Genomic DNA, 27,066 nt, shown 5'->3' with positions numbered 1-27,066 from the left:
TAAAGGCTAATTCAGAAAAAATATTATTTCCATACAAGACACTACATAGCTGAGGCTTTCAGTTACAGATTTTTATGAGCATTTTTAGGCAGCTGACCCTTAACATCTTGTCTTACAAGAGGTGCTTCAGAAATAGAGCACAGTAGCCCTCCTTCTCCTGGCCACACCAAGAACCTTCATGATTTAACAAACAGCTCATTGCTAAATTGCAGCCTCATTCTCACAACAGTTTCAAGACAGTGCATGAACTGTATGAAGGTCTTATACTTACACTGGACCAATACCAGAAAACCAAAAGTTCATAAGAAGGGGCAGGTCTATAGTGCTCTTATCCAGACCAAGCTATATTTGAAAACAAAATGGCATCTGCTTCTTCTCAGGTGAAATGCCAACTAGACTTACAGCAGCCTCTTTGGAAAGTCTTACATTTGTGAACAGATGTTTTCTGTTGTGAATTTGAAATAAAACACAGTGATTATCTAATGAGCATGAACCTGCCTCCCATAACACACGTGCCAGCACAAAGATAAAAGCCAGCTCTTACTAGTTGATTTTGAAAAATTAACGTTAGCTATTCATTTGATTTTCTTTTCTAGTCAGCACTCACATCCGACTTTATCTGTGGCTGCTACAGCCCTGCAGGCTTTCTTGACACTCCATAAGGCAGGCACCCCTCAGAATAAAAAGTCTATGCACACAGACTGGTCCAAAGAAGCACCACTACATGTCCAACATCAGACCATGTGTGAGACAGGGACCCTGACAACTGGGTGTATGCCAGCTCTCCACCACAGGGAATGCAGTCAGATCCCAGGCTATACCATAGCTTCTCATCTTTCATTTTGACTAATCAATCCCTGAATAAATCTGGTGGCACTCTGAAGATATAATATATGTGCAAGCCATTTTATTTGTTGTTGCTGTGAAGCTGCATGACTGCCCTGGGGCATCAGCTGGTTTTATCTCTGCTATGATGGTGAATATTTAAGTGTTATTAAGGAAAGCTCACAGTCTATTGAAAATTAGAGGAGAAAAATCACCTCTGAGCATATTGGGTGTGGACTGACAACTTCTTTTTGAACTGTGGTGACATGCTGAAGACAAAGGATAGCAAGTAAAACAATACTCACTTTAATTATGATTTTTGCAGATATTAATCAGATATAGTTTGAAGAATCTACTTCCCATAGGTGCATGACTGCTTATTAATCTGAAGAAATTCTAGACATGCAATGATAAAAAGCAATCCAACCTTAATTTCTTAACTGTATTTAGCAGTGCCACCATTCTTACTAAGCCAGTATGCTCTACTGAAATGTATTTGCAATTTCTGACCAACAGATAGCTAGGGATGGCCCTGGATTTTTCCTGCCCAACCAGAAACTCGGTATAACCCTCCCTTCTGCCACTGTTCTGACAACTATATCCAATTAAATGTCTCTGAGTTTTAACAAGAGGTATGAACCAGACCAGTATCAAGCATTTCAGTGAACTAGCACTATTATTGCCATCACTGCATTTTAGTACTTAAAATATTTCTTTCAAAGAAAACCCAGGACTTTTCTTGTCGTAACAATTTAGGTTTACCTAAAAGAACACTATTGCAGGGTGAGGGTGTATGAAGACAGCCTGCAACGAAGCCAAGAAGAGAAGAAATTGTATGTATTCATTTTAAGGGAACATTCATTCCAACTGATATTTCAAATGTCAAACTGGTATTAACTGCATCAAGCACTGATCAAAATACACAAGACATAGCTGAGAAAATTATCACAAGCATCTAAATTGGCTGTCATCACCAGGTGGAGTTTGAGAAAGTACAAGCCTTTAGCATCTCCTTACACACCCTTCTGGTGAGGAGGATTCGTAGTTTTGATTGCCCTGATACAAATGACAAACTCTCAATAAAGTAGAGGGGAAAAAAGATAGCTAAGAAATTCATTCATTTAGGACACAAGGGGAATTGCTGCCTGGTTGGCTGTGCATGTGCATAAGGCATAGCTTTCAGCTTTGTACCTGATCTGCAAGTGATGTGTTGAACATTACAAGAAGTTTACAGAGTATATAAAGACTTCATAAGATGGAAACTTCTGTGACTGTCTTACTCTCACAGTCCATGATTTTAACAAAATCTAATTTAAGGAGATTTTAAGGAGGAAACTGACATAATATTAAAAAAGCAACAACAATTAAAAAAATAAAAAAAAAATCTTAGACTCAGTTTAGACATCAGTGATTCCATGAGGGAAAGGGATGGACCACATAACTGGTAACTTCTCACCATCTCTTTTAGCCCTGTCTCTCATTTTCAAAAATATTTATAAAGTTTTTAAAAAGCAAGAAGTTAACAGAAGAACAAAACATGACCTCAGCATCCTCTGAAAAGGAACTTAGCTCCTGGGGTCCTGACAAGCAGGTTCTCACAAGCTTCAACGCTGCAATTTAAGACATTATTGCTTCAGTTCTTTATTTCGCTCCTGTCTTAGAAATCACAGCTCCAAACACAGGGCTAACAGAAGGGAAAGTTGACCTGCTCTCCAGCTGCCCCAGTTCACAGCCTGGTGTATTAATACAGTCTACCGGTGACAGCTGATGCCAATATGTCACACAATCAGCATGATTAATTTTGATGTCCTGACACATTCCTACCACGTTGGTGTAGGGCAGAAACATCCTGCAAACAGCTAGGCAGAAATGCAATGGAAGATCTTCCAGAGGACATTGGTCAGACCCTTTGTAAAAGAAGACTGCACATTGGAGCTGCTCATAGAAGTTAGAAAAACCTATTCTGGTGTAAAGAAGAAATCTGAATGCAACAAAATGCTGAATTCCAACAGAATTTGCTCTAAAATAAAGCCAAACAATATTTAAATAATAATAATAATAATAAGGCAATACATAAATCTACAAAATGAGAAAATGTGTATACTGGGAAACTCAAAATTCCAAGGTTTTCTAAAAGTATTATTAATTTAATTTTGTATGCCATGCCACAAAAATTATCCTATATGATAATGTAAGCAATGTATAAGACTTAACATAGTCTTTTTTTTAATAGAAAAAAAAATCAAAACAACCGTTTTCAAAGTTGGAAAAATTCTGCATAAGTGAGTCCTTCTCCTCTTTCACAGAATTTGTGATTTTTGAAATATCAACCATGGCTGGACCAAAGCTAATTCTGAAAATCTCAAAGCAGAACATAAAGCTTTTCATTCAGCAAAATATTTCTACGCCACTGATAGAGCAAATTCCTCGTCACTTCTGATGTCTAGAAGCATTCACTTATAAAGTGTAAACGTAGCAAGCAGCTCCAGCTCCACTGCAACACAAGGGAGGAAACCCTCGCTGCCTCCACATGCACAGTAACCAGCAAGACAGGGCAGTCCTGAGCTGATGGGGGCTCAACGACCCTCACAGCGGAGGCTTTTAACACTCCTCCTTTGATGACCATAGATAGCATCTAGAGCATTATTTTCCAGTGTACATACTGTGAAGGCAGCCCCTCCTGTTCACGCTCCAGTGCTTTATATTTCCAACTTCCTATAACAGTTTGTGGTGGGCATGTATTTAGTGAAGTTCACACTGCCTTAAAAATCAGCAATAAAAAACAGCTTATACTTCCCTCATAAGCTGACATTTACAGGTTGTGATGTAGACCACTGGCAAGTCTCTTGTTGAGAAGTATTGACTTTCTCTGCGCTTTACTAACAATCTCCAAACAGATCTGAAACCTAACAATGCATGGAGGTTTTTTTGTTGTTTGCTTTTTTGTTTGGTTTTGGTTTGATTTGTTGTTTAAACAACAGGGCTAGTTTCTATTTTTGTACCAGTCCTATCAGCTTATCGATCTAAGGGTTGTCATCAGTAAAACCAAAGCAGAATTAGGACAATGGTTTGTTAATCTAAGAGTCCTGGTGGTTTAAAAAGAAAAACAAAAGGTTTGTAAGAAGTGTTTTGAAACCCTAAATGTACTTGCTAAGTTGTGAAGACCACCCATATCAAGAATGTCAAAAGTATAACCTAACAGACTACTCAGACACTAAGGGCTCTAGAAGAGCAAATCCACTTACAGGAAAAAAAAACAAAACAAAACAAACTCTGAAAACATGTTAGCTACCCATCTGGCTTTTGGTTTTCTTTTCACAGTCACTCTGCACATTTGAGATCGGATATGCTGTGTCTGCCCCGCTAGCAATAAGACACCGTCCACATATAAGGAGATAAGGATTACTCTCTACAAATGCCTCAAGGTGCATTTTTGTGTGCCATTGGTTTTGAGTAAGAATTTTAACATAAAGATTTTGAGATAAGTAAGACTTCATTGTAATCCAAGCCCAACTATTTTCTTCCTGTTCTTATTTCTTCTTCCCCTATATTTCCATCACTGTCCTAATCAGTTTCTATTTAAGGCTGAGAAACCACCACACAAGGCACTACTCAAAAACATGCGGATACAAAACTGTCTTTGATTTAGCATAACTAAAGCATTGCACCAACCTGATTTTCATCCCCACTTAAGATGCCCTTCACTCAAGTGCACTAGCTCTTCTAACTCTGAATGGCTGGCATCTAAATGGTTGCAAGATAAAGCCTGGGTGTCAATGACCAGCTGTGGGGATGCAGTTCTAGCACTACACAGGTACTAACCCTTCAGGAATTTCCCACAATTCCTCCAATCATGTAAAAGGAAAGACAAGGGGTTTTTTTTGCATTTTATGCTGCAAAGGCATAACCACAAAGCTTATTTTGCTGTAGTACAAAGGATTTCCTCCTAGGCACCCTGGTCCAGCACTGGAGTGAGGGTATGTACAGCCTGCAGGGACACGGAAAACTGGAGTTTATTTACAGGATGGCTGCTCACATTCAAGATGGGCACACACAAGAGAATCACGTTTAGTAACAATGATCTGGGTTATGCCCAGCAAATCTTTGTCCCAGAGAGTTTATTACCTAAATCAGAGTATCTTCAATGCTGCTTTTGAGCACGTGTATTTTGCATGGACTAGAATGAAGGCACCCTTTGCTTTTTTATTAAATAGGTTGATTTCTCTTCACCTGAACATTTGCTTTTCTGCATAGTATTGAGCTGTTTGACTTCCTGGTGAATGCAGTGAACAAAGAACTGCCCAATTTCACCTACCTACATTCTCTTCACCTGAACATTTGCTTTTCTGCATAGTATTGAGCTGTTTCACTTCCTGGTGAATGCAGTGAACAAAGAACTGTAGCTTTCACCTACCTACATTCTGCCAGATCAATAAATACCCAAGCAGTGGATACACAATTAAAGACTCCAGCCTGACTGAAAACCAGTGAAGATGGCAACAGCCAAAAGGACAGACTACCAAAACAAAAGCATGCCACAGTACTCCGTATCTACAACTGCCAAGAGACTGAGGGCTTGCTTTCAGTTTCTCTGAACTCAGCCTCTACCCACATTTGCAGATAACACATCAGGGGTAGACTCATATAGAAAGAACCGTGTCAGCTAGAGCTAAGACACGGTGCAAAGTCAGTACTTAGTTGACGTTTGACAGAGTGTCCCCAAACCAAATCTATTTCCCACGACAAGCTACCAGCTCACCCCTGCAGAGCCCATCCCCGAAGCAGATCAAAGCTGCACTGGCCTCAGGTACGCAAGCAACAGCCTCAGCCCCTTGCTCTGAGGAGCACAGCGATCTCATCCCACTTACGGGACCACAGCGAACAAACTTCTGATGCAGCAACCCAGACAGAACATAACCGCAGCTGCTGAGCACTCCATTGCTTACTTGAGTTCTACTAACAGGATACGAGATCCCCAGATGAGGAACACACCATTCATAATTAAATAGCAAAGCCTGGCATATACCTGAGCGACTCAGCCTCCAGGAGAACCGAGCTGCCCACTACAACTGCTATCAAGCACAATCAAAGGGTCTTTTTCTGAGCTCCTCTTCTGCTAACAAACACTGCAAAGGTCTGAGACAGCATCACTAATTCTATTCTCCCCCCCCCCCCCCCCCGATTTTCTTTTGCTGCACATCTAGAACAGACACAAAGGCTTCCTGACAAGATCTAGAACTGCAGTTCAAAGTACCTAAAAATCTCATGAAAATAATACCAAGAGTTTAGAAATCAACACTCATTTGGAAAATTGAATGCTTCCTAACAAATACAACCAAAACTTCCTAACACAAGAGATCCCCAGCACCAGATTGCCCGTCCCCAGGGAACAGCAAAGTATGCAGATAATTAAGCTTACTTCAGTTTACAAGTTGTAACCTTCATGTCATTTTATGGAAACAAACTATATTTAAGGAATAAAAAGGAAGGAAATATTTACATTTTGACAACATACAACTTGTTCATATGAACAACCACCAAGTAAGTTCCCATATGTTATCAGAAGGAGGTTTACAATATGATGTGACCTAGTTTACAAATCCAAGGCTTTCAAAGTATGGCTTGCATCCCACTGTTAGCACTCTGCAGCCCCCAAAACGTCCCTCACTTATGGTTCTCCAGCTTCTCCACAACTGTTTTCACTGACATGCTATTAGCATCCATCTGAAACTACATAGGTTGCCCACTGGAAAGAAGCTAATAGCACCATCACCTTTGTTACACACTTTCGCTTTTTCCTCTTCTGTCCTTTTCAGCTACCTTGTCATGATCTTCCTTCTCCTCCTATTTCGCAAACTCCTTCTTTCACTGTTTCTTTCCTAACCTTTGATATCCTTGTTTCCATGGTCATGCTTAGCCATATTATCACCTTCACCTTCCTCTACCTAGTGTACTTACAATCCTGCTACAATCCCATCCCTTGCCACCTGGGTTTTTTCCTTCCTCGCTTTTGACTAATTGCTTTTCTGTTGTCCATGTCACTTCAGCTCCCAGGCAGGTCATGTTCCCTCTCTTACCACTGCAGCAACTGCCCTAGTGGACTCCTTCATGCCATTTCCTCCTATAACACTGTCAAACTTTGATTGCAGACACCACCAGAAAAAATGTAACCTGAGTCTGTGACAGAGGAGAGACTGAGATGAGCTCTTAGGCAGAAGTTCTTCCCTGTGAGGGTGCTGAGGCACTGGCACAGGGTGCCCAGAGAAGCTGTGGCTGCCCCATCCCTGGCAGTGTTCAAGACACGTTGAACACTGGGGCAAGCAAGCTGCTCTAGTGGAGGGTGTCCCTGCCCGTGGCAGGGGTTGGAGCTAGAGGAGCTTTAAGATTCCTTCCAACCCAAACCAGTCTGGGATTCTATCACTCGCCAGCTCCCTGAAGATCACAACAAGAACTTTATGATGGACGTAGAACCTAGAAGCCCTCATTCTGTCACAGACTCACTATTCTGGACAGCCTGAAGGAAGAGGATGTCATATAGCCTGTGATCCCTGCACTGGTTATACAGATAGATGCCTCTGAAGCTCTCCTTATTCCATGAGCTATAATGTGGAAACAGGGAAGAAATCCATCAGCAACTTTATGAAAACACAAACTAAAGCAACCCAAACTGCACTCAGAACCTGCCCTTCTCATTTTGGGTGGGGGCATCAACACCAGCAGGAGATACGGGTAATTTGTACATTTTTTCTGTATGTGGACAACACCCTAAAGCGATAAGGGAAGATAGCTTGGCACATGCATTTTGTTCATAAGGAACAGTCCCAAACTTTTTTCTTTTAAGGACAGGGAACACCTGACCTATTTCCACCCATGTCCATCACTAGCCCATCCTCACAAAGATGACACTCACTCCCAAACCACCCTCTATCCCTAGTGCAAAAGAAGAACCAAGCATCACCACCACTACTTCCAACCCAAAGAAGTATTTGCAAGCCAAGCACATTCAGCACAAGTTCCAGGAGGTCGTGCACCTCTAGTACAACGCAGTGAAATTCTGTTTTTTGTTTAGGGAAGACACATCCCAGGAACAAGCCTTCACGAAGGCACTATCTCCAGCAACAGAGGCAACACACACCAACTTGTGTTTCCTTCACCATAGAGTCACACAGAAGCAGTGTGAGGAAACGCGAGAACAGGACATGCACTTCCCAGGATTTTCATGTAATGTTCCCCACGGAGGACATTTCTCACAGGCATGTGAGGCGTGGAAGTATGCCCACCCTGGGGACGGATAAACTGGAGCCGTCCCTCACAGGGAGCGGGGCTCGGCCCCTGGGAGCCAAAGGGCAGCACCGGCCTTCTCACACTGCCCCCTCCCTCTGCAGACACCTGAGGACAACCCGGACTCCTCCGGGAACCGAGGGCCGGGGCAACGGCACGAGGATACGCAAACCCCAACACCCCTTAATGCCCGGCACCTCCACACCCGAGAAAACACCCGCGTGGGCCGGGAGAAAGTGCCACTACCACGGCGTGCGGGTAGCGGTCAAGGGGGCGGCGGCGGCGGGGCCGGCCTGCGATGGCGGCCACAGGGGCCGGGCCCCCACGAGCCCCAGGTCGGGCCGAGCTGCCGGAGCCCCGGAGAGTCACCCGCGGGGGGAGGGGGAACCGCTCAACCCGCGCCCCGCCCCGCCCCTCCCCCCCCCCTCGCCGGCCGGTTGGGGCCGGTTCCAGCCGGTGCCGCGCGGGCTGTCGGCGGGTCTCCGTGCGCGCGTGCCGCACGCCGCCCGCTGACGTCAGGCGCGTGTTGGCGCGCGGGCGGGCGGCGGGGAGCTCCGCTACGTACGTGTAGTGCTGCGGCTTCTCGGGCTGCGCCTGCAGCGCGCTAGCGGCGCTCGCCGGGCCGGCCGCGGCGGGGCCGCTCGCCACCGGGCCCTTGGACATGCCTCCGGCCTTCCGCCGCCGCCGAGCAGACCTTTATTATTCACTCTGCGCGGTCCGCACGGAGGGCGCCGCGCGCAGGCGCAAAAACCGCCACCGCCATTGCCGCCCCGGTGCGCGGGGCGGGATGGGACTTGTAGTCCCGGCGCGCGCCCGCGCTCCGCCAACCCGGGACGTGGCAGGCGGCGGCTTCCGGGCGGCGGGACCACAACTCCCAGAGGCGCCCCTCGGCGGCGCGGGCCGTGCTTCCGGCCGCGCGGGGCACGACGGGACTTGTGGTCTGAGGGGGCGCGGGCAGCGCGCCAGGACGCCCCCCAGCGGTGGGACAGGATCGCGCTCTTTGTGAGGCTCCATCAGCAGGACTGTCCCCAAGGAGCGGCCACCGAGCCCCGGGACAGCACCGAGCGCCAGCACGGCCCTCCCAGCCCAGCGCCTCCAGGCAGGCATGAAAGGCTGTGGAGGAGGCTGGGGAATTATTTGTGGCAAGTGGCCTCACTTCCTTCCTTCCCCTACCACAGGGACTGAGTGTGGACCGGGAGTGCGGTGTCCCAGCCAAAGGGTTATTTTAGTGTTGACTTCTCTCGTTGCTCCACGGCCTTCCCCACCCACTGGACAACACCGGCCAGGAAGTGCCCAGTCCCGAGGAGAAGGAAGAGAAGGAGGAGGGGGACCCAACGAGCTGTGTGGAGAACCTACCTCTGAGTAGGTGACACCAAAGACCCCTGGCTGCTGTGTCATCAGAAGATCGCACAGGGTCTCTGCCCTCCCCCAGGAGAAAATCCCCCCACCCTGAAGGAGGAAGGTCTGCGGAAGCGGCTGAATTCCCATGCAAAGAGCTTCCTCCATAAATTAACTTCTCTCCTGAGGGAGGAAATGATACGAGTTTCTTTTAATAGGACTTTGATCTCTTGGGCTTCACACAGAACCAGTTCCCTCGCTGGAATCCTCTAGCTGTGTGGTAAAGGGCAACAAGGGTTTCTAAGGCAAACACCTCTTTTTAACTCCACTAGCATGCACGGGGTGAACAATGTTAATAATAAACTTCCATCTGCGTGCTGCCTGGGCAGCTGGTTTGGGGGGGGGGGGGGAAATAACTTTTTTAATTCCCATTTACACAGATTCCACTGCTACTGTGGGCAGGCTTTTCCTGGGGTAATTAGTGATTTATTCCCTTGTGTTTGCTCAGGTAACTCACAGGATCTCAATATGTTTTTACTCATCTAACAACCCCCCACAGGAGGCTGGAGCACTATAATTATGCAGCTCTTGGTCAAGTAGGACAACTTCTGGTAAGTTAATAACGTGTAGAGGTATTTCAGGTAATATCTACGCATGCACACCTGAATACCCAAAATCCAATTCGGCAATGAACTGGATGAAAAAAACTTTAATTAGGGACAAATCGCACTGACAACACCGCCAATGCTCTCGGGTTCAGAAACTGAAGGCTCAAATTCTCAGCAATGTTGATTCCACAATCCTCTTCCACTTCTCTTTTGTTTCACAGCTGGGACAACCCAACACGTGCTCTGCTGAGCAACAGGAAAATGTTCTGGGAACATGTGCCCTGGGTGCATTGGCTTCCATCTTCACACAGGTCTTTGCTGACATTTCCTTGCTTTGGCATTTCCATGTACACCTTTCCTTTAGCCTGTTTCGTCTGAGAGGCTGCAGCACGGCTTTCCTCCAGTCTCCAAGAGAGACTAATCTAAACTATCTCTAAAATAAGAATAGGAAGCAGCCATTGCTGTGAAAACACAGGAAATATCTAAGGAGCAACTGGTAACAAACACTATGCACCATTCTTCTAGTGTCAGTGACAGCAGAGAACGCTCTTAAAAATAATGAATTTAATTTAATTTTTGGTATACTGGTAGCATCAGAACCAGTTCCTAAATTTCTTTTTCCTAAGCACCAATGGCTCAGATGAAGGGAATTCTTTGCTTCTTATTTTCTAAAACACATACAATGCAAATGATTACTCACATCCAGCTCCCAAGCCATTCCACCAACAGGCAGCTTTTTATCTCTGAGAAATAATTCACATTTTCCTTTACAACACTGAGAATTAACTGGACAAACAAGGACCAGAAGCAGAGGGGATGTGCCAGAGCATCCTCCAGCAGCCCTGGCCTGGCACACATGACAGCCCTGTCGTACCATGATGGTGCACAGTTGCTTGACTTACCTGAGAGGCTGAGAAGCAAGAGATGTGCTCCCTATGTGCTGAGCTCCTGCACTGTGGCAATCCTTGCTTGCCTGGGAACTGGCTCCAGGGAACTCACACATCCGGGGAGGATGCAAAACCTCATGGAAAGGCTGTGTGACAATGGCCACACTCCAGTTCACGGAGCTCACTGACGCCTTTGGGAGTGATGGTTGAGCAAGTGACTTGTTTGTGTTCACTCCATGTTCCGCGTGCTACAACTGCAGGACAGCTGGGACCTGTTCTTCCTGATTGTGGCTACCATCCTGCGGGGGGCAGGACCTGCCTCCACAGTTGCTTCAAGTGTGAGGTCAAACTTAAGCAACAACTTCCCCCCCCCCCCCGCCCCCCCCGAGACAATTGCCTTTTATCTTCCTAGATGGTACCAACAGAGAACATGGACTCGCTTTCTACTTCCAATGAGACTTTGCAGTTGCCTTAAGCAGTGAAGGCAACCCTGAAGCTGGTGGGAGCTGGTGAGCAGAGGTGCAGAATGAGAGAGCTCTGACCCCAGCCACTGCCCAGGCCAGGCTCCCGGCCGTGGCAGACTTCCCCAGGCCAACAGCTGGGCTCTCCCCAGCTTTTGGCAGGGGTCACAGACTCGCGGGGCGGCCCAGCACTAACCTAAGTCCCGAACACGCATCCCCAGGCTGCCACAACCGGGCGGGAGACACAGAGCCGCTGACAGAGCCCACTCCCTCCGAGGGAGCTTTGCTCACCCCCCACCGACGCTCAAGAAGCGCGGGAGGGGGGGGGGGGGGGGGGGGAGGTCGCAGGCCCCATGCGAGTCGCTACAAAGCGGAGCCTCCCGCAGTTTTCCCAAAGGCCGCTGCTCTCCGCGGCCTGCGCGCTGCGGATCCCAGAGTGGGTCACAGCACCCACCGTCCCTCCGGGCGGCCCCGCGACGCCCCGCCAGGCGCCTATACGCCGAGAAAGGCGCTTGGTGGCGAGGCGAGGGTCCGGACACCGGCGGGGAGGATTCCGGGGCCGCAAAGCGGGTCCCGAAGCAGGCGCCACCCGCCCCTCGCCCGCTCCTATTGACTTCTCATTGTGGAGCTTTGCAACAAAGGGTAGGATCCAAATCCTGCCCCGTTTTGTCCAATCAACGCGCAGGGCGCACACCCGCCGACGATTGGCCTCTTCTCTCCTCACAGTACCCAATCAAACGGCTACTTTAACAACCAATCAGCGGCGGAGCATGCACCCAATCAGCGCCGAGGAACCGGAGCACGGCCTTTGTGTGTCGTTACGCCACCGCGCCGGCGGAGGTCCCGGCCAATGGCAAGGCGCGCTGCTTCCAGGCATTGTGAGGTCACCGCGCCGTGTGCCGCCCCCGGTATAAGACGTGAGTCTCGGCGGTGGAGCGGGCTCAGTGTGGGGGTGTTCAGCTGCGGAGCAGTTTGTGGTATTACCGGTACAGGCTTCGGTGCGCAGCGCGACCGGCACCGGCGCTTTCTTCTCGGAGCGGTAAGCGGCGGGTGCATTCCGTGGTGGGCGGCAGTGCTGTGAGGCCGCTGGCGGTCATGGTGCTTCTCGGAGCTGAGCAGCTGGCTGGGCCTTGCCTACGTGCCTCGAGTCACGGCCAGTGCCCATCTTCCCCCCCCCCCCCCCCGCCGCCCAGGAGGAAGCGGGGGGTGGCGTGACTCATTCCTCTTACTCTGGGGCGGGGAGCAGCCGGCCCTCGGAGGCGGAGGAACCGTAACTTCTCTCATCCCTGGGGACGCTGCTGGCTGCCTGCCCGCCTTGGTGGCGGGGGAGGGGGCAGCTCGCCAACATCTGCCGCTGCCGGGACTTTAGGGGATTGGACGGGCGGGCTAGGAGGGGCTGGGAGCGGGCCGCTGTGTGCTGGGCCTGACCGCGGTGAGACGGGCTCTGTGTCAAGCGGGGTTGTGTCTGTAGGTGAGTGAAGAGAAATGGCTCGTACGAAGCAGACCGCCCGTAAGTCCACCGGGGGGAAGGCTCCGCGAAAGCAGCTCGCCACCAAGGCGGCCCGGAAAAGCGCCCCCTCTACCGGCGGCGTCAAGAAGCCTCATCGCTACAGGTAAGGCCGCCGGCGCGGCACGGCTCAGCGGTACCGCGGCCCCTGCCCCGGCTCACCCGCTCCCTCTGTTCTTTAGGCCGGGCACCGTAGCTCTCCGTGAGATCCGACGCTATCAGAAGTCCACGGAGCTGCTGATCCGCAAGCTGCCCTTCCAGCGGCTGGTCAGGGAAATCGCCCAAGATTTCAAAACGGACTTGAGGTTCCAGAGTGCAGCCATCGGTGCACTGCAGGTACTGCTGGTGGCCTGTGGGGCCGCGGTGCTGAGTGTGCCTCCCTGGGCGGTTCTAACGACGTTTCTTCTTGTCCTCTTGAAACAGGAGGCCAGCGAAGCGTATCTGGTGGGTCTCTTTGAAGATACAAACCTGTGTGCCATCCACGCCAAGAGAGTCACCATCATGCCCAAAGATATCCAGTTGGCTCGCAGGATACGGGGGGAGAGGGCTTAAGTGAAGGCTGTTTTTATGGTGTTTTGTAGTAAATTCTGTAAAATACTTTGGTTTTAATTTGTGACTTTTTTTTTGTAAGAAATTGTTTATAATATGTTGCATTTGTACTTAAGTCATTCCATCTTTCACTCAGGATGAATGCTAAAAGTGACTGTTCACATAAACCTCAGTGATGTGAGCCATGTGGCTCCGGAGTGACAAGTTGCTAATATGCAGAAGGGATGGGTGATCTTATCTTGCTTCTCATGCATGTTTCTGTATGTTAATGACTTGTTGGGTAGCTAAACTTGTAAGGTACTAGAATTGATACAAATGTGTACAGGGTCCTTTTGCAATAAAACTGGTTATGACTTGATCCAAGTGTTTAACAATTGGGGCTGTTAGTCTGACCATACATCACTGTGATCAAATGTGGACTTCTTCAGAGGGTGAAACTACAAGTCTTAACCACAGTGTAACTTACAGTTTCCTAAAAAAAAAAAAAGTAAACCTGGCAGCTATAGAATACACTATGTGCATTTATAATAGCTATTTTATATATTGTAGTGTCAACATTTTTAAATTAAATGTTTTACATTCACATGTGAGGAGTCTTTGTCATTTGGTTTGTCTGGGCTTGAAAAAGCTGCCTTCTGCTCCTCCTGGCTCTGGCATGTTGCAGTAGGCGCTTGTAATCCTGCACTGCTGCTCCCATAACTTAATTTTGTCTGCCTGCTGCCCTCAGAGGGGTTTGGAGGTTTTACTGTGGCTTGAGCTGTGGCACTTGGCTAGGGAGGGGGTAGAAGGGGGAATGGCTGCACTGGCAGGATCATGCCAGGCAGCCTTTAGGGGATTGCTGGGGGTTTTACAAAGCTTGAGTGTGGGTCAGCAGTTCAGGCCCAACTCCAGGATTGAGTTTTTGTTTTTTTTTTTTTTCCCTCCTTTTCTGTAGATGCCAGGGAGGGTTTTTTTGGTGCTGTGAACTGGGCTGCCTAGGGTGAACCTTGCAGCTTCCTGGTGCTGGGTGCGTGGCTGCAGCCTGACAGTTCTGTGGGATCCAGCTGTGTGACTAAACCCTAGATAATGACAGCAGCTAGCATGGATGGCCTGCAAGGGGAAAAGCTTAATTACACAACCTGGGAGCCTATGGGCTGCTGGGCAGACTGGGATGGGCATGTAAGATTCTCATTTCCTGTTTAAGCTTTTTTGATGAAAGAGGATTAAACTCAACCCTTTGCTCTAGCTCTTTGGGCTCTGCCAAGGCAGGTCTGGTTTTCCCAGCATGGTGCTTCTGGGAACAGCTATACTGTGTTAGGTGGTGGTGGAAAGCTGCTCAGACTACATCTGGGAAGACAGGTAATTAACATTTAAATTAAACTTCAAGTCTGGCTCTCCTCAGTTCTTTAGGAACAGGCGGCACTAGTAAGGCTGGAGTTGGCACAGGGGAAGGAAGCAGTTGGGCTAGCTCATCTGGATTTATTGTCACGAAACAAAAAGTGCAATAGCCGAAGTGGCAGCAGTGATAAGTTACACAAGAGTGGGTGGTCAGTTAGCACCATCCCTGTGTGATTGTGTGCAGGCCAGCCTGGTCACAGTGCTGCTTTCCGTCCAAAGAGTGGTTGTAAAACAGCCCTGACTCTGGCACTTGGGGTGCTGCTGGCAGAGGCTGGGCCACAGGAGCCAGGGGAGCTTAGGGCTGTAACCGGGGCTCTCCCTGATAAGACAAACCACTCTGTGTGCTCAAAACCTGCAGGTAGAGGAACAGGCACTTCCCATCCTGTGGCCCCTACACAACCTCACCTATGCCCTTTCCTGCACTATGCCACTCCAAATGTGGGAGGAACATGCAGTTAACACACTGTTAACACCATCCTTATCTACCACAGCGCTGCTGAAAACATCTTTTGTAAACAAATGTTTTCCTCACTGCTAAACATGCAAGGAAAAAAGATTTCCTTGCATTTACCTTGAATGCCAGAGAGGGATTCTTAATCAGGGACTGTGGTGATAGGACAAGGGGTAATAGGTTCAAATTTAAACAGGGGAGATTGAGATTAGTCATATGGAAGAAGTTCTTCCCTGTGAGAGTGCTGAGGCGCTGGCACAGGGTGTCCAGAGAAGCTGTGGCTGCCCCATCCCTGGCAGTGTTCAAGGGCAGGTTGGACACAGGGGCTTGGAGCAAGCTGCTCTAGTGGAAGGTGTCCCTGCCCATAGTGGGGGGGTTGGAACTGGATGCTCTTAAGGTCCTTTCCAACCCAAACCATTCTATGATTCTATGACATTGTAAACTGAATTGCTTTAAAGGCCTGGATCAAAGTTAAGCACCAGCCCACACCATAGCTGACGCTGAGCAAGCTACATCGGGCAGGGATGTCCGCGAAAGAACCCTTGCAAGTCATTGCAGATGGCATTTAGGCAGGTTAAAAAAATCAGAATTCCAAGCAACAGGATTTACAAAGGTTTGATTTGGTGTTGATCTGTAGTAGCAGGCTGGGCTCCTGCAGGAAAAGTATGTTTTAAAGTCACATCCCTCGAAAACAATGTTTCCTCCAAATTCTCAGTGGAAACAATGAACCATCCGGGTATGCCCAGAAGCTGTTTCTTAAAATAAAATCATTTTCTGCCAGTTCTTAAAAAAAAAAACCAAAAAATCCCAAAACAACAACAAAAACTAAAACCCACCAGAAAACTACATCAAAACACTATTCATCTTGGTACCCTCAACAAAAAAGAATTAAGTTACATTTTGCCTGTGGTGGACCAGAGCAGCAATTCGTGGTATTGCGTGACCTCACTGTGGTGATATCTTAACTGATTCTCTTGACAATTTCCTTGTATTCTTGTCAGAAGTTGATGCAAACAGCAGGCAGTCGATGTGCTCCCATCAGGGCTCTCCAGGGAAGCACTAAGAATGGAAACACGTCCATAAGCTGGCAGAAAGCATGGCTCTGAAAGCCCAGCCTCAGCTTGGAACCACACCAGAGACCCCGCAGCTGGCCTGGACATCACTGGTTTGTTTTCCAAGACCCACATCACTCTATATCCACCTTCCCATGGCCCACAGGCAAAACCTACACCATGCAGAAGGCAAATAACTTACTGCTGTCCCATACAGGAGATGGTGGGGTAGGGGCAACAGTGCAGGAGCTGCATCAGGGACAGGAGGGAGCCAAGGCTGCCCTCAGTCCCTGTTGTTCCCAACCCTGGTTTAAACTGGCCCCACGACCACTCTGGCCAGGATCCCCACACTGCCTCAGGAGTCACCCAGACCTTGGGTGTTACTCGCTTACCTTGGAAGCAGTCTGTTCCTGTATGAGGACTTCTGCTTCCTCACATCAAATAAAACTTTCTGAATGGGGGACAGAGGTGAAGAAGCCGTGATCATCACAGTGTCTGAGGTGTGATTTTAATAAGACACTTACAAGAGAGACATTATGCAAAAGCAGAGGAGATGAAGCAGTCAAGCACAAGAGTTTTTTACACGATGCCCCTTTTTTCCATCACCCAGTGCTCCCACACTTGAATCATTTTGCAAACAACCTCCCCTGCCCAGAGCCTCAAGCAACAGTGACCTGAGCCCTAAAGCGCCCCTGGAAGCAGGTTCAGCCTCCCCACAGTTTTCCAAGTGCTCCTGGCCAGTGATTTTATTTTTCTTCCTTAGTGAAATTCCTGCCCTGGCTGCAGAGATGCTTCTAAGGAGGAAAAAAACCCCACAGGTGGAGGTGTCAAATACCCACCCAGGCCAAGTGAAGCTGGAGCTGGGAGGCCAAAAAATCCCAGGCAGAGACCATATTTTCCTGCAGTTCTCTCACCAGGCCCTTCCTGGGATGACCCAGCCCTGACACTCACCCTTGCTGCCTGCTGTTTCTCCAGGCCCAGGCCAACACCTCTTTGCCACCATACTGAAATAGAGTGGCAGGGAGGGAATAATCCACAGGCACGTGAAAAGAAACCCTGAAGAGGCAGTTTCAGGCATGTCTCTGACCCATTGCCTCATCTTCCCAATGCTGGTCTGGCCCAGGTCTGCAGAGACTGGGGAGAGTGCAGGCACAAGGCTGCCCTGATGCCTGGACCACAGCCCAGCCCAGTGGCTCCCCAGGGAGCAGGATCTCCTGCCCCACTGCAGCCTCCGCAGCTGCCCCTCATCCCTGTGCTGGGGCTGTGCTGGAGCTAAAAGTGAGGCACCTTCTCCTTCAGGACCTTCAGGTGCGCAGCAGCAGCAGCTTGGAGACCTCTGTGTTGTGCCCCCACCACCACAGCAAGTGGAAGCTGAGTGTTTGTCTCTTCAGCTTCTGCAAACATGGCCCCAGCCTGGAGGGAGGGTGGGTGAAGCAGCAGGGTGGATGAGGGGCAGGAGAGGGGGGATGCAGCAGCTCCCCATGCCCACCCACCTGCCTGCTGTAGGCGTTTCTCAGTGAGCAGCCATTGATCTTGTCAAGGATGTCACCAGCCAGCACCACCTTGTCCACCTCCACCTGGCTCTCAGGAGCACCTTGGTGACAAAGACTCGGCCATCCACATATCTGAGGGTGCAGCAGAGCCCCAGCTCAGCCCCAGGGCCCCAGCATGTCCGCCCCCCCCAGCATTTTCAGACTGTCAGTGATGTTTCACCAATGTACAGAGGCAGGGAAAAGCCACTCCACACACAGCAGATACCAGTGAGGATGAGCCAATGGGGAGAAAAACACCAAGACAGCCCCAGTGCTTTCAATGGGGTATTTATATCCCTCTTTGAGAGGTTTTGAGTGCTGTGGTGGCCAGATCATGCTGGAAAGCTGAGAGAAGGATCAAGTGCTCCTACCTGAGCTCCATCCCCAGCACTCAGCATGGCACCATCTCGTTAGTGATGCACATCAGGAAGAGAGTGGCCAGTGACAGTGGCCTTGACAATGTCCTCAGGACACCCAAGGAGCATGACCAGGGTGAGCTGGAGCATGGCAGTTCCTTGCTCTGGATCATTTCTGGCACTGATGCCAAACCAGGAATTTGGGAGCCAGGGAGAGGCTCTAGTGTCAGGTGCCCCAGCTGGGACCAGATCAGTGGTTGCTTGTCCTGTCCTCTACTGGGATTCAGCTGTACCCTGACCCTGGCGGGACAAACCTGCTGGATGGATGGGATGGCAAAGCAGTAGGTGAACCCTTAACTCAGTGATAAGCCCTCCTCCCTCACCCCATGCGTCCCCATGCAGCTGAGGGATGCTGCCACCCCTCCCCAAAGCTGCTGCCATTTGCATCAGCACTCATTGTCACATCCCATTAGCCAGGGACCTGATCTGTGGCCAGTTCAGCTGGAAACACTTGCTGTTAGAAATTCCCAAAAGCAATCATGGTCCCAGCCTTCAGCACATTCTGGAACCAAAGCCACCTTGAGTTTTTTTTGAGAATTCTTTTGTGTTAAAAAGGCATCAGAGGAATGTTCTTCATTTTTGAAAGACATGAAGGCATCCCCACTGTTCTCAATAAATGCACCAGTATTTCACAAGGGCAAAATCAACTGATGCGTAATCTGTGTTAACCCAGGGAAATTGGGATATTTTTTGTCAAGAAATCAGGGAAGGGAGCATAGGAAATCTTCATTTATGTTATCAATTTAGGCCCGGGTACTCTGCTTGCTTGGATTTACTCCCAGGAATGCTGGGATCTGCTCCTGGTAACAGTGCAGGCACTTGGCAGGATCTGACCTCGGAGCAGAAGCGGCTTTGCTCATGCTGGTGAACCTGAGCCAATTCCAACCCCACCCCCCCCCAACGCCCCAGCTGTGCCCAGGCAGAAGGTTGTATGGCAGTCCCTCCGCATTATTCCTTATCTTCCTCACTCGGCTTTCCAGCAAGGGCCAGGCAGCGGAAAGATGGCTCTGGGGACAGACAAGCTCTTACCGGCAGCAGCCAGCTTTCATCCAGGAAGCTGCAATTCTGCAGACAAAGGAGCATCAGCACCATCAGTCCTGGCAAGGAAGGGGCCAGTGCCCTGCCTGGTCACTGTGTGCTGGCCACCACTGTGGCGACTGGTCACCGCACCTGCAGGTCCAGGGAGAAATCCATCTCTGTCACCACCACCAGCAGCGAGAGGAAAGGCTCTGCAGAGGGGTGGTGATGGAGAGGCAGCGTCACTGCTGGATGCCCGGCAGACACAGTGTCGCACAGATATGGCAGAGGTCTGAATAAAGTCATTTTTGGAGTAACCGGTGAGCCCTGGGGAGCAAGGCCCTAAGAGCACCCAACAGCACAGCACCCAGGCTACTGCTGCAGGCTTGTCCTGGGCTCCTGCTGCTGGTGCAGGGAGAGAAGCACAGCATCTACACACCACATACCCCCAAAGTCAGACCAATGCTCACAGCAAACGCTGCTGGCAAGCAACTTTCTCTCCATTCCACCCTCTAAATGCAAAGCAAAGCTGCCCAGGCTCCCCCGCGCGAGCCTTGCAGCTACACTGATGGAGATCTGCAATCTGCCCATGCATCAGCAGTATGGGTGATTTATAGGCCATCTAGATACAGATTTAACACAGAGTTATTTGTCATAATCAAAAGATTAAAGGCTTTCACCCTGGCCAGGCCCCTTGAGGAGCGTGGCTGTGGATGGAGTGGTGCAGCCTGTCAAGACAACACAGCCATTTACTGCACCAACCTGCCCGTGTGACCCCAGGCTGCCCAGCCGCCAAGGGCTCCCCTGGAAGCCAGACCTCTGCATCTGCTTTGATTCTTGGTACAAGACACTTCAGAAGCAATTTTCCTATCCTATGGCACTAAAACCAACCTTAGATATATTAAATACATGTTTAAAAATTTACACCTCTTTTTCCATCACTGCAGCAGCATATTTAAGTTTTACCACTGTTTGGCTTAGAAAAATCACAGTAGACTGTTTTCCTCCCCCTTGCAGCAGCGTGGGGTTGTAACGCCCGTGACAGCCACCAAGGGGCAGGTTACATAAAATCCCAGACTGGTTTGTACTGGAAGGGAGCTCAAAGCTCATCCAGTTCCAACCCTCTGCCACAGGCAGGGACACCTTCCACTAGAGCACCTTGCTCCAAGCCCCTGTGTCCAACCTGCCCTTGAGCACTGCCAGGGATGGGGCAGCCACAGCTTCTCTGGGCACCCTGTGCCAGCACCTCAGCACCCTCACAGGGAAGAGCTTCTGCCCAAGAGCTCATCTCAATCTCCCCCTCTGGCAGGTTAAAGCCATTCCCCTTCTCCTGTCTTTGTCCAAAGCCCCTCTCTAGGTTTCTTGTAGCCCCTTTAGGCGCTGGAGCTGCTCTAAGATATTCCCAGAGCTTTCTCTTCTCTTCTTCAGGCTGAACCAGCCCAGCTCTCTCAGCCTTTCTCCATAGCAGAGCTGCCCCAGCCCTCAGAGCAATTCCGTGGCGTCCTCTGGACTCACTCAAGCAGGTCCATGCACCTCCTGAGCTGGGGGCTCCAGAGCTACGTATGTGCCTGTATGTATATCTGTTCTGGGTTTGGCTGTAACAGTTATTTTTCTCCTTAGTATCTGGTGCAGTGCTGTGTTTTGGCTCTAGTCTGAGAGTAACACTGGTAACACACCAGTTTTAGCTGTTTTAACTGTTGCTAAGTAATGCCTGCCGTGACCAAGGACTTTTCAGTCTCAAGCTCTGCCAGCGCAGAGGGACACAAGGAGTTGGGAGGAAGCAGAGCCAGGACACCTGACCCGAACTGGCCAAAGGGGTATTCCATACCACAGCACATCATGCCTAGTATAGAAACTGGGGGAAGTTACCTGAAAGGGCTAGATCACTGCTCAGGTAGGGCTGGCTATCAGTTGGCAGGTGGTGAGCGGTTGTATTCTCCCCCCTTGTTATTTCCCTTATCATCATTATTATTGGTGGTAGCAGCAGTGGTTTTGTGTTATACCTTAGTTACTGGACTGCTCTTATCTCAACCCGTGGGAGTTACATTTTTTCGATTCTCCTTCCCATCCCTTTGGCAGCAGGGGGAGGAGTGAGAGAGCGGCTGCGTGGTTCTGGGTTGCTGGCTGGGCATAAACCACGACAGTATCAAAAGCACAGACAGTGGATGGATGCAGGTACAACGCAGGCAGCGATGTATGTATACGTGTATATCTGTCCATACATGTAAAACATACGCCGGCATGTGTCAGTGCCTGTACCACCGGTGCATACACACACGTGTATCTGCACCTCTCGTTGGGCACCGCGGGTGCTGCTCTACGTGCAACGACACACGGGGCTGGGCGCAGCCCCCTCCCTGCCCGCGGGCACGCACAAGCGGGAGCAGCCCCCCCGTGCGCAGGGAGCGACCCCCGGCCCGCGGCTCCTGGGAGCGCCACGAGCGCGAGCGCCGTCGGGGGGCGGGGCAGGGCTGGAGGGGGCAGGGCTCGGGGGCGGGGCTCGGGGGAGGGCTCAGGGGCGGGGCGGGGGGAGGGCTCGGGGGCGGGGCTGGGGTGGGGGGAGGGCTTGGGGACGGGGCTCGGGGGGAGAGGGCTCGGGGGCGGGGCTCGGGGGAGGGCTCGGGGGCGGGGCGGGGCGGGGGCAGGGCTCGGGGGCGGGGCTCGGGGGGGGGAGGGCTCGGGGGCGGGGCTCGGGGGCGGGGAGGGGGCAGGGCTCGGGGGCGGGGCTCGGGGGGGGGGAGGGCTCGGGGGCGGGGCTCGGGGGGGGAAGGGTTCGGGGGCGGGGCGGTGTTCGGGGTGCGGGCGCTGGGGGCGGGGCGGCGGAGGGGCCATGGCGGAGGCGGTGGCTGTGAGGGGGTCGGTTCCGTTGGTGGCGGCCGCCTGCCGGGCGCACGAAGCGGCTTTCGGGGGGCCGGCGTCGCTGGCGGCGTGGGCCCCCGGTCGGGTCAACCTCATCGGTGAGCACACCGACTACAACGGCGGCTTCGTGCTGCCCATGGTAAGGGCTGTACTCCCCGGCGCTGTGAGCCCGCGGTGTCACCCTTCCGGGTCCTTCCTGCGGCCTCGCGGTGTGCGCGGCTTCCGTCTTGCCCCTTCCCCAGGATATTCTCCCCGGCATCCCCCCAACCACTCCTGGGAGCAGTGGAGCTCAGAGAGCACCGGGGGCAGATCCTTGCAGACTGGCTCCTGACTCATCGCAGGGGGAATGTGATTCCGACCGCCTCCTTGAGGCGCTGAAGCCTCTTTTCTATAACCCTGTCAAACATTTTCCCATTCCCACAGAGCGATATTTTGGTCGCCAAAGATGGTTTGAAGTAGCTGGGGCTTCCTGCCCTCCTTTGGCTCGATGAGGATGCCCTCGCTCAGCCTTAAATCAAACCTACAGCTAATTATTTGGAGGCCAAGGAGAGTGGGAGCAGGTCAGCTGATTTCCTCTGCAGTCAAGAAAAGTTCCTCCAAGCCTCTTGCGGCCTTGTCCTGGGTTTCCACTTTCCTGGAGTGCAGCAACCAGCACCCTGGCACTGAGCTGGCGGGGTTGGTCACAACATTCCAATGCTAACACTGACCCGGTCTGGCATTACATAGTTTAATGCTGTGACAAGCTGGAGTGTGTGGTGGGGACTGCAGCTCCACATAGGCACAATTAAAGGTAACAAGTGTCGGGTGCTGCCTGCAGTGGGTTTGAACCAGCTCAGCTGTCCACTGGCACCAGGGGGATGCTCCAAGGGATGTTGTGGGGTCTGAGCCCACCTTTACGCTCCTTCAGGCCCTGCAGCTGGGGACGGTGCTGGTGGGATCCCCCATGAAGGACAGGACCATCTCCATCCTCACCACCTCGGCAGAGGCAGACAAGCCACACTTGGTGCAGTTCCCAGCTCCCTGCCAAGGCAGCCCCCTGAGCCCAAGGCAGCCTCGCTGGGCCAACTACATCCGGGGTGTCATCCAGTACTATCGGGGTAAGGCCCAGGATGCCCTTGGGTTAGAGCCCTCTCACATGGGGCCAGTGCTCAGCAGCCAGTTTTTGGCATTCTCCTGGGGCTCTTACAGTGCTGCTGCCAGGACTGGGCTCCAGCAGAGATGCTTATACCCCTGTTGGTTGGGGGGTCTGTGCCCGGATTACACTCTGCCATGGGTCACCCTGTGTTTTAAAGTGGGATATTGGATAGGGCTCCTTTCCCGTCACTTCACCTCACAGCCCCCCTCCTTCCTGCTCTTCCTTCAGGTGGTCCTGTGCCAGGCTTCAGTGCTGTGGTAGCCAGTGACATACCCCTGGGCGGGGGCCTTTCCAGCTCAGCTGCGCTCGAGGTGGCTACTTACACCTTCCTCCAGCAGCTCTGCCCTGGTAAGGCAGCACCCAGCCCTGGCCCCAGGCGCTTCCATGTCCGGGTGGGAGGTGGGATGAGGGGGATGCTATAACCCCAAACACCACTGTGGCATAGGTCAAACCCTCCCGTCACCAGAGCTGGCACCACTGTGGCTCTGGGGCACCTCTGGCTCACCCAGCCTGGCTTGCCGATGCCTCTAAAGCCCATGGACCACCTCTGGGATTGGCTGGGGATGAGAGGATGTTCCATTGGGAGCATGTCCCCATCTGTATGTCCCCAAAAATTGAGAGATTTGAGACACCAGCGTCAAATTATCACATCCACTTGGATCTGGTGACCCAGTCTGGCACAGATGCTGTGCACTGGTGCAGGAGCAAAACCTGCAGCTGATGCTTTAGCAACAACCCTTTCATGGGAAAGCAGCCCTTTATCCTTCATGTTTGTTTGCTCTCCCTGCTCCAGGACAAGGGGGCAAAGGTCCCAGTGCTGCTAACCTGCCTCTCTCTGCTCTGACACAGATGATGGTGATTTGGTGGCCAAGGCGCTGGTGTGCCAGAAAGCAGAGCACACGTTTGCAGGCATGCCCTGTGGGATCATGGACCAGTTCATATCTGTAATGGGCAAGGAAGGCCACGCGCTGCTCATTGACTGCAGGTCAGGGCCGAGCACTGAGCTCAATGTGCTATGCCCACCTCCTCGGGCACATGGACACAGGCTGATCCCATGGACATGAAATAAATGCAGGCATTCAGGGAGGGGATAACCCCTGCACACAGCCCATAATCTTGTTGGAGGGCTGGGACCCCTGAGTCTTAATTCCTGTGTTTTGAATTTTTCTCCTGCATACTTTCTGCTACTTGCCTGGGTTGTCTTTCCCACAGAGTTATTTGGGTCTATTATGGGACTAAGAATTGTGAAGGAGTGAAATGCTTGAGCAAATCTTAAACCAGTTGGACTTGATATCTGTGGAGGCAGGAGCTGGCCTCACCTGGATCCCCTGAGGGCTGGAGTGGGCCTGAGGGGATAGGCACACAGCCTGCACTGAGCTCTCACTGCAGGTCCCTGGAGACTGTCCCCGTCCCGCTGACTGATGCCAGCCTGGCTGTGCTCATCACCAACTCCAACGTGCGGCACACACTGACAGGCAGCGAGTATCCCATGCGCCGGCAGCAGTGCGAGGAGGCAGCAGCAGCGCTTGGCAAGACCAGCCTGCGAGATGCCACCATGGCTGACCTGGAAGGTAGGGACAGTCCCGCCCTTGGCTCGAGCTGCTCCTCAGGGCAGCCGGAGCTCTGTGCCCCATGGCAAAGACCAAGACTGTGGGGCAACACCTGGGTCGGGTGGGTGGGTGCACGCATGAGGAGGGGAGTGTGCTGCAGGTAAAGCTTTAGCACAGAATGGTTGCAGGATGCAGCCATGCAAACCCCCAGCAGCATCCCACAGACCCAGGTGGCTTTGCTGCAGCAACATGTGTATCTCTGCAGCGGCCAGGAGCTGTCTGGGTGAGGAGGTGTACCGGCGGGCCAGGCATGTCATCAGTGAGATAGCACGGACAGCACAAGCAGCACAAGCACTGCAGGACAGGGACTATGGGATGTTCGGGAGACTGATGGTGGAGAGTCACAACTCCCTCAGGTGAGGATGCACCAACCGTGAGGAAGGGCAGACTGTGTCAGGGGCACTGGTGTTAAGTTCCCTTGCCTGTTGGTGCAGCACTGGGGGCAGCCAGAGCTGTGTCCTGCCCAGCATCTCTCATGGCTTGGCATGTGGGAGATTTTAAGAAAAGCCCCATAAGCTTCTGCACTGAGGAGTGCTAGGACAAGGTAGATGCATGTTACAGATGTGTGTTACAGATGTATGCTGCTTACAGCAGCACACAGCAGGTCACAAATGCTTGCAGCCTTGCTCACCTATACATGCACTTCTAAGGCAGACAGCTGGACTGGGATCGGCAGCAGCCTGCATTGCTGCAGTTTGCTACAGCAGTGGATGCACCAAGAACAGCTTGAGGCAACCAAGCTGCATGCTGAAACTGCATGTTTCAGCTGTTTGTGGTTCAGGGGCTATGGCTGGGGTGCAGGACAGGGCTGATCAGTGTCTCCTCTCCCCAGGGATGACTACGAAGTGAGCTGCCTGGAACTGGATGAGCTGGTAGCAGCAGCCCTCGAGGTTGATGGGGTTTATGGCAGCAGGATGACTGGGGGAGGCTTTGGAGGCTGCACGGTGACGCTGCTGGAGGCTGGGGCTGCAGAGAGAGCCCAGCGCCATATCCAGGTAAGCAGCAGAAAAGTGCCAGGAGATTGACTTAAAGATCCCAAAGGAACACTCAGAGCCATGGCCCTGGGGTTGCCATTGAAGCTGTGCTCTTGAGGCCCTGGGGATTAGTGTAGCCCATCCAAAGCTCTGTGGGGATAGCCCCAAGGCTGTTGATGCTACTAAGCTCTTGGAGGCAGCTAAGCACGGTGCTCGTCCACTGCCCAAGGACCTTACTGCATTGGGAAAGTGAGCAAATATGTGCCAGGTGAGCTTCAGGAAGGCTAACTCTATCTAGGGAAAAAATAATCCCAGCCAAGTTTATGCAACGTTGAGATGAACACTGGCAGTTATAGTCTGGGAAAAATCTCAGTGTGATCATTAATGTTCTCTAAATCAGCAGCTTGGCATGCACCAGTAGCTGAAACACCAGCAAAATGGGGCTGTTAGAAAAAGGGGTCTGTGAATGTGGCAGAATGTGTCATCTGATGAGAAGCATGGAGAGAGGGAATATGAACAGGAGTTACAGTGAAGGAGGTCCATGGGGTGAGTGTGGAACTGATCTTCCAAAACAAGAACCAGTGGCCACAGGATAAGTTGGGAGAAAAACAGACAAGGAAGCACTGTGCAGAGCTAGTGGTGAGTTTTGTGCTGTTGCCAGAGGCTATGAAGGTTAATAGCATCAGCATGGTCAAAAAGGGACTAGAAAAAGTGATGGAGAACAGCCCATAAGGGGCTGCTGAGGGGTCAGCTTAGGGATGTGCCAGCAGCCTCCCTGCCCCATGCTGAGAATGGACCCAGAGAGTCCAGGCAGTGGCCAGGACATTGTACTGTCCCCAAAAAAGCATCTCATGTGTCTGCTGTTGGAGTGTGACTGCACCAGGGTTGGGGCTGGGCTGATCGGATAGGCCTTCCCACACTGCCATCCCCGAGCCCAGCCTCTTGCTGCAGCATGGTATTGCCCCAGAGCACCAGCACTCACTCTCCTCTTGTCTCCTAGGAGAGCTACAGTGGCACAGCCACCTTCTACCTCACCAAACCCTCTGGAGGGGCAAAGATGCTGCCTCTGTAGAGGAGCGACCACCTCGCCTGGGCTGGCATCGCTGCAGCTGCTTTCCTGGCTTGCAAGGGAATTCATTTGTCTGTCTGCGTCATTTGCCTAATAAATGCAGAACATTTGCACAGTT

At 51.5% G+C, this 27,066-nt stretch overlaps 3 protein-coding genes across 9 annotated transcripts in view; 2 read left to right on the top strand and 1 right to left on the bottom strand.

Moving 5' to 3' along the window:
• Window positions 1-8,995, bottom strand: part of UNK (unk zinc finger) — a 49,800-nt gene extending 40,805 nt beyond the window's left edge. For 5 of the 6 annotated variants that reach the window (XM_061462002.1, XM_061462005.1, XM_061462007.1 and 2 more), the window contains exon 1: window positions 8,672-8,994. In XM_061462002.1, coding sequence (XP_061317986.1) covers window positions 8,672-8,769 — 98 coding nt within the window. In that variant the 5' untranslated portion in view covers window positions 8,770-8,994. Of the gene's footprint in view, window positions 1-8,671 lie in introns of all 6 variants that reach the window. The other variant, XM_061462004.1, reaches the window with a different exon arrangement.
• A 3,317-nt stretch (window positions 8,996-12,312) lies between these two features.
• LOC133273619 (histone H3.3A) lies at window positions 12,313-14,041 on the top strand. Its single transcript, XM_061462000.1, has 4 exons — window positions 12,313-12,439; window positions 12,872-13,013; window positions 13,090-13,243; window positions 13,331-14,041. Exons 2-4 carry the CDS (start codon window positions 12,886-12,888, stop codon window positions 13,457-13,459), a joined length of 411 nt encoding a protein of 136 aa, XP_061317984.1. The 5' UTR covers window positions 12,313-12,439; window positions 12,872-12,885; the 3' UTR covers window positions 13,460-14,041.
• An 8,073-nt stretch (window positions 14,042-22,114) lies between these two features.
• On the top strand, window positions 22,115-27,066 carry GALK1 (galactokinase 1). 2 transcript variants are annotated; one of them, XM_061461998.1, is made up of 8 exons: window positions 22,115-22,299; window positions 23,068-23,257; window positions 23,524-23,643; window positions 24,145-24,280; window positions 24,685-24,866; window positions 25,111-25,261; window positions 25,738-25,900; window positions 26,880-27,066. In XM_061461998.1, exons 1-8 carry the CDS (start codon window positions 22,132-22,134, stop codon window positions 26,949-26,951), a joined length of 1,182 nt encoding a protein of 393 aa, XP_061317982.1. In that variant the 5' UTR covers window positions 22,115-22,131; the 3' UTR covers window positions 26,952-27,066. The 2 variants fall into 2 exon arrangements, with proteins under 2 accessions (XP_061317982.1, XP_061317983.1); XM_061461999.1 differs by lacking the exon at window positions 23,068-23,257 and having other exon boundaries at window positions 22,115-22,258.

Source organism: Pezoporus flaviventris, unplaced genomic scaffold, assembly GCF_033815535.1.
Source record: "Pezoporus flaviventris isolate CSIRO_AGI_PZ_B2104156 unplaced genomic scaffold, CSIRO_AGI_Pfla_v1 ptg000034l, whole genome shotgun sequence".
Classification (NCBI taxonomy): domain Eukaryota; kingdom Metazoa; phylum Chordata; class Aves; order Psittaciformes; family Psittacidae; genus Pezoporus; species Pezoporus flaviventris.
Note: the sequence above shows the minus strand (reverse complement) of the source record. Positions and strands in the feature narration are given on the sequence as shown.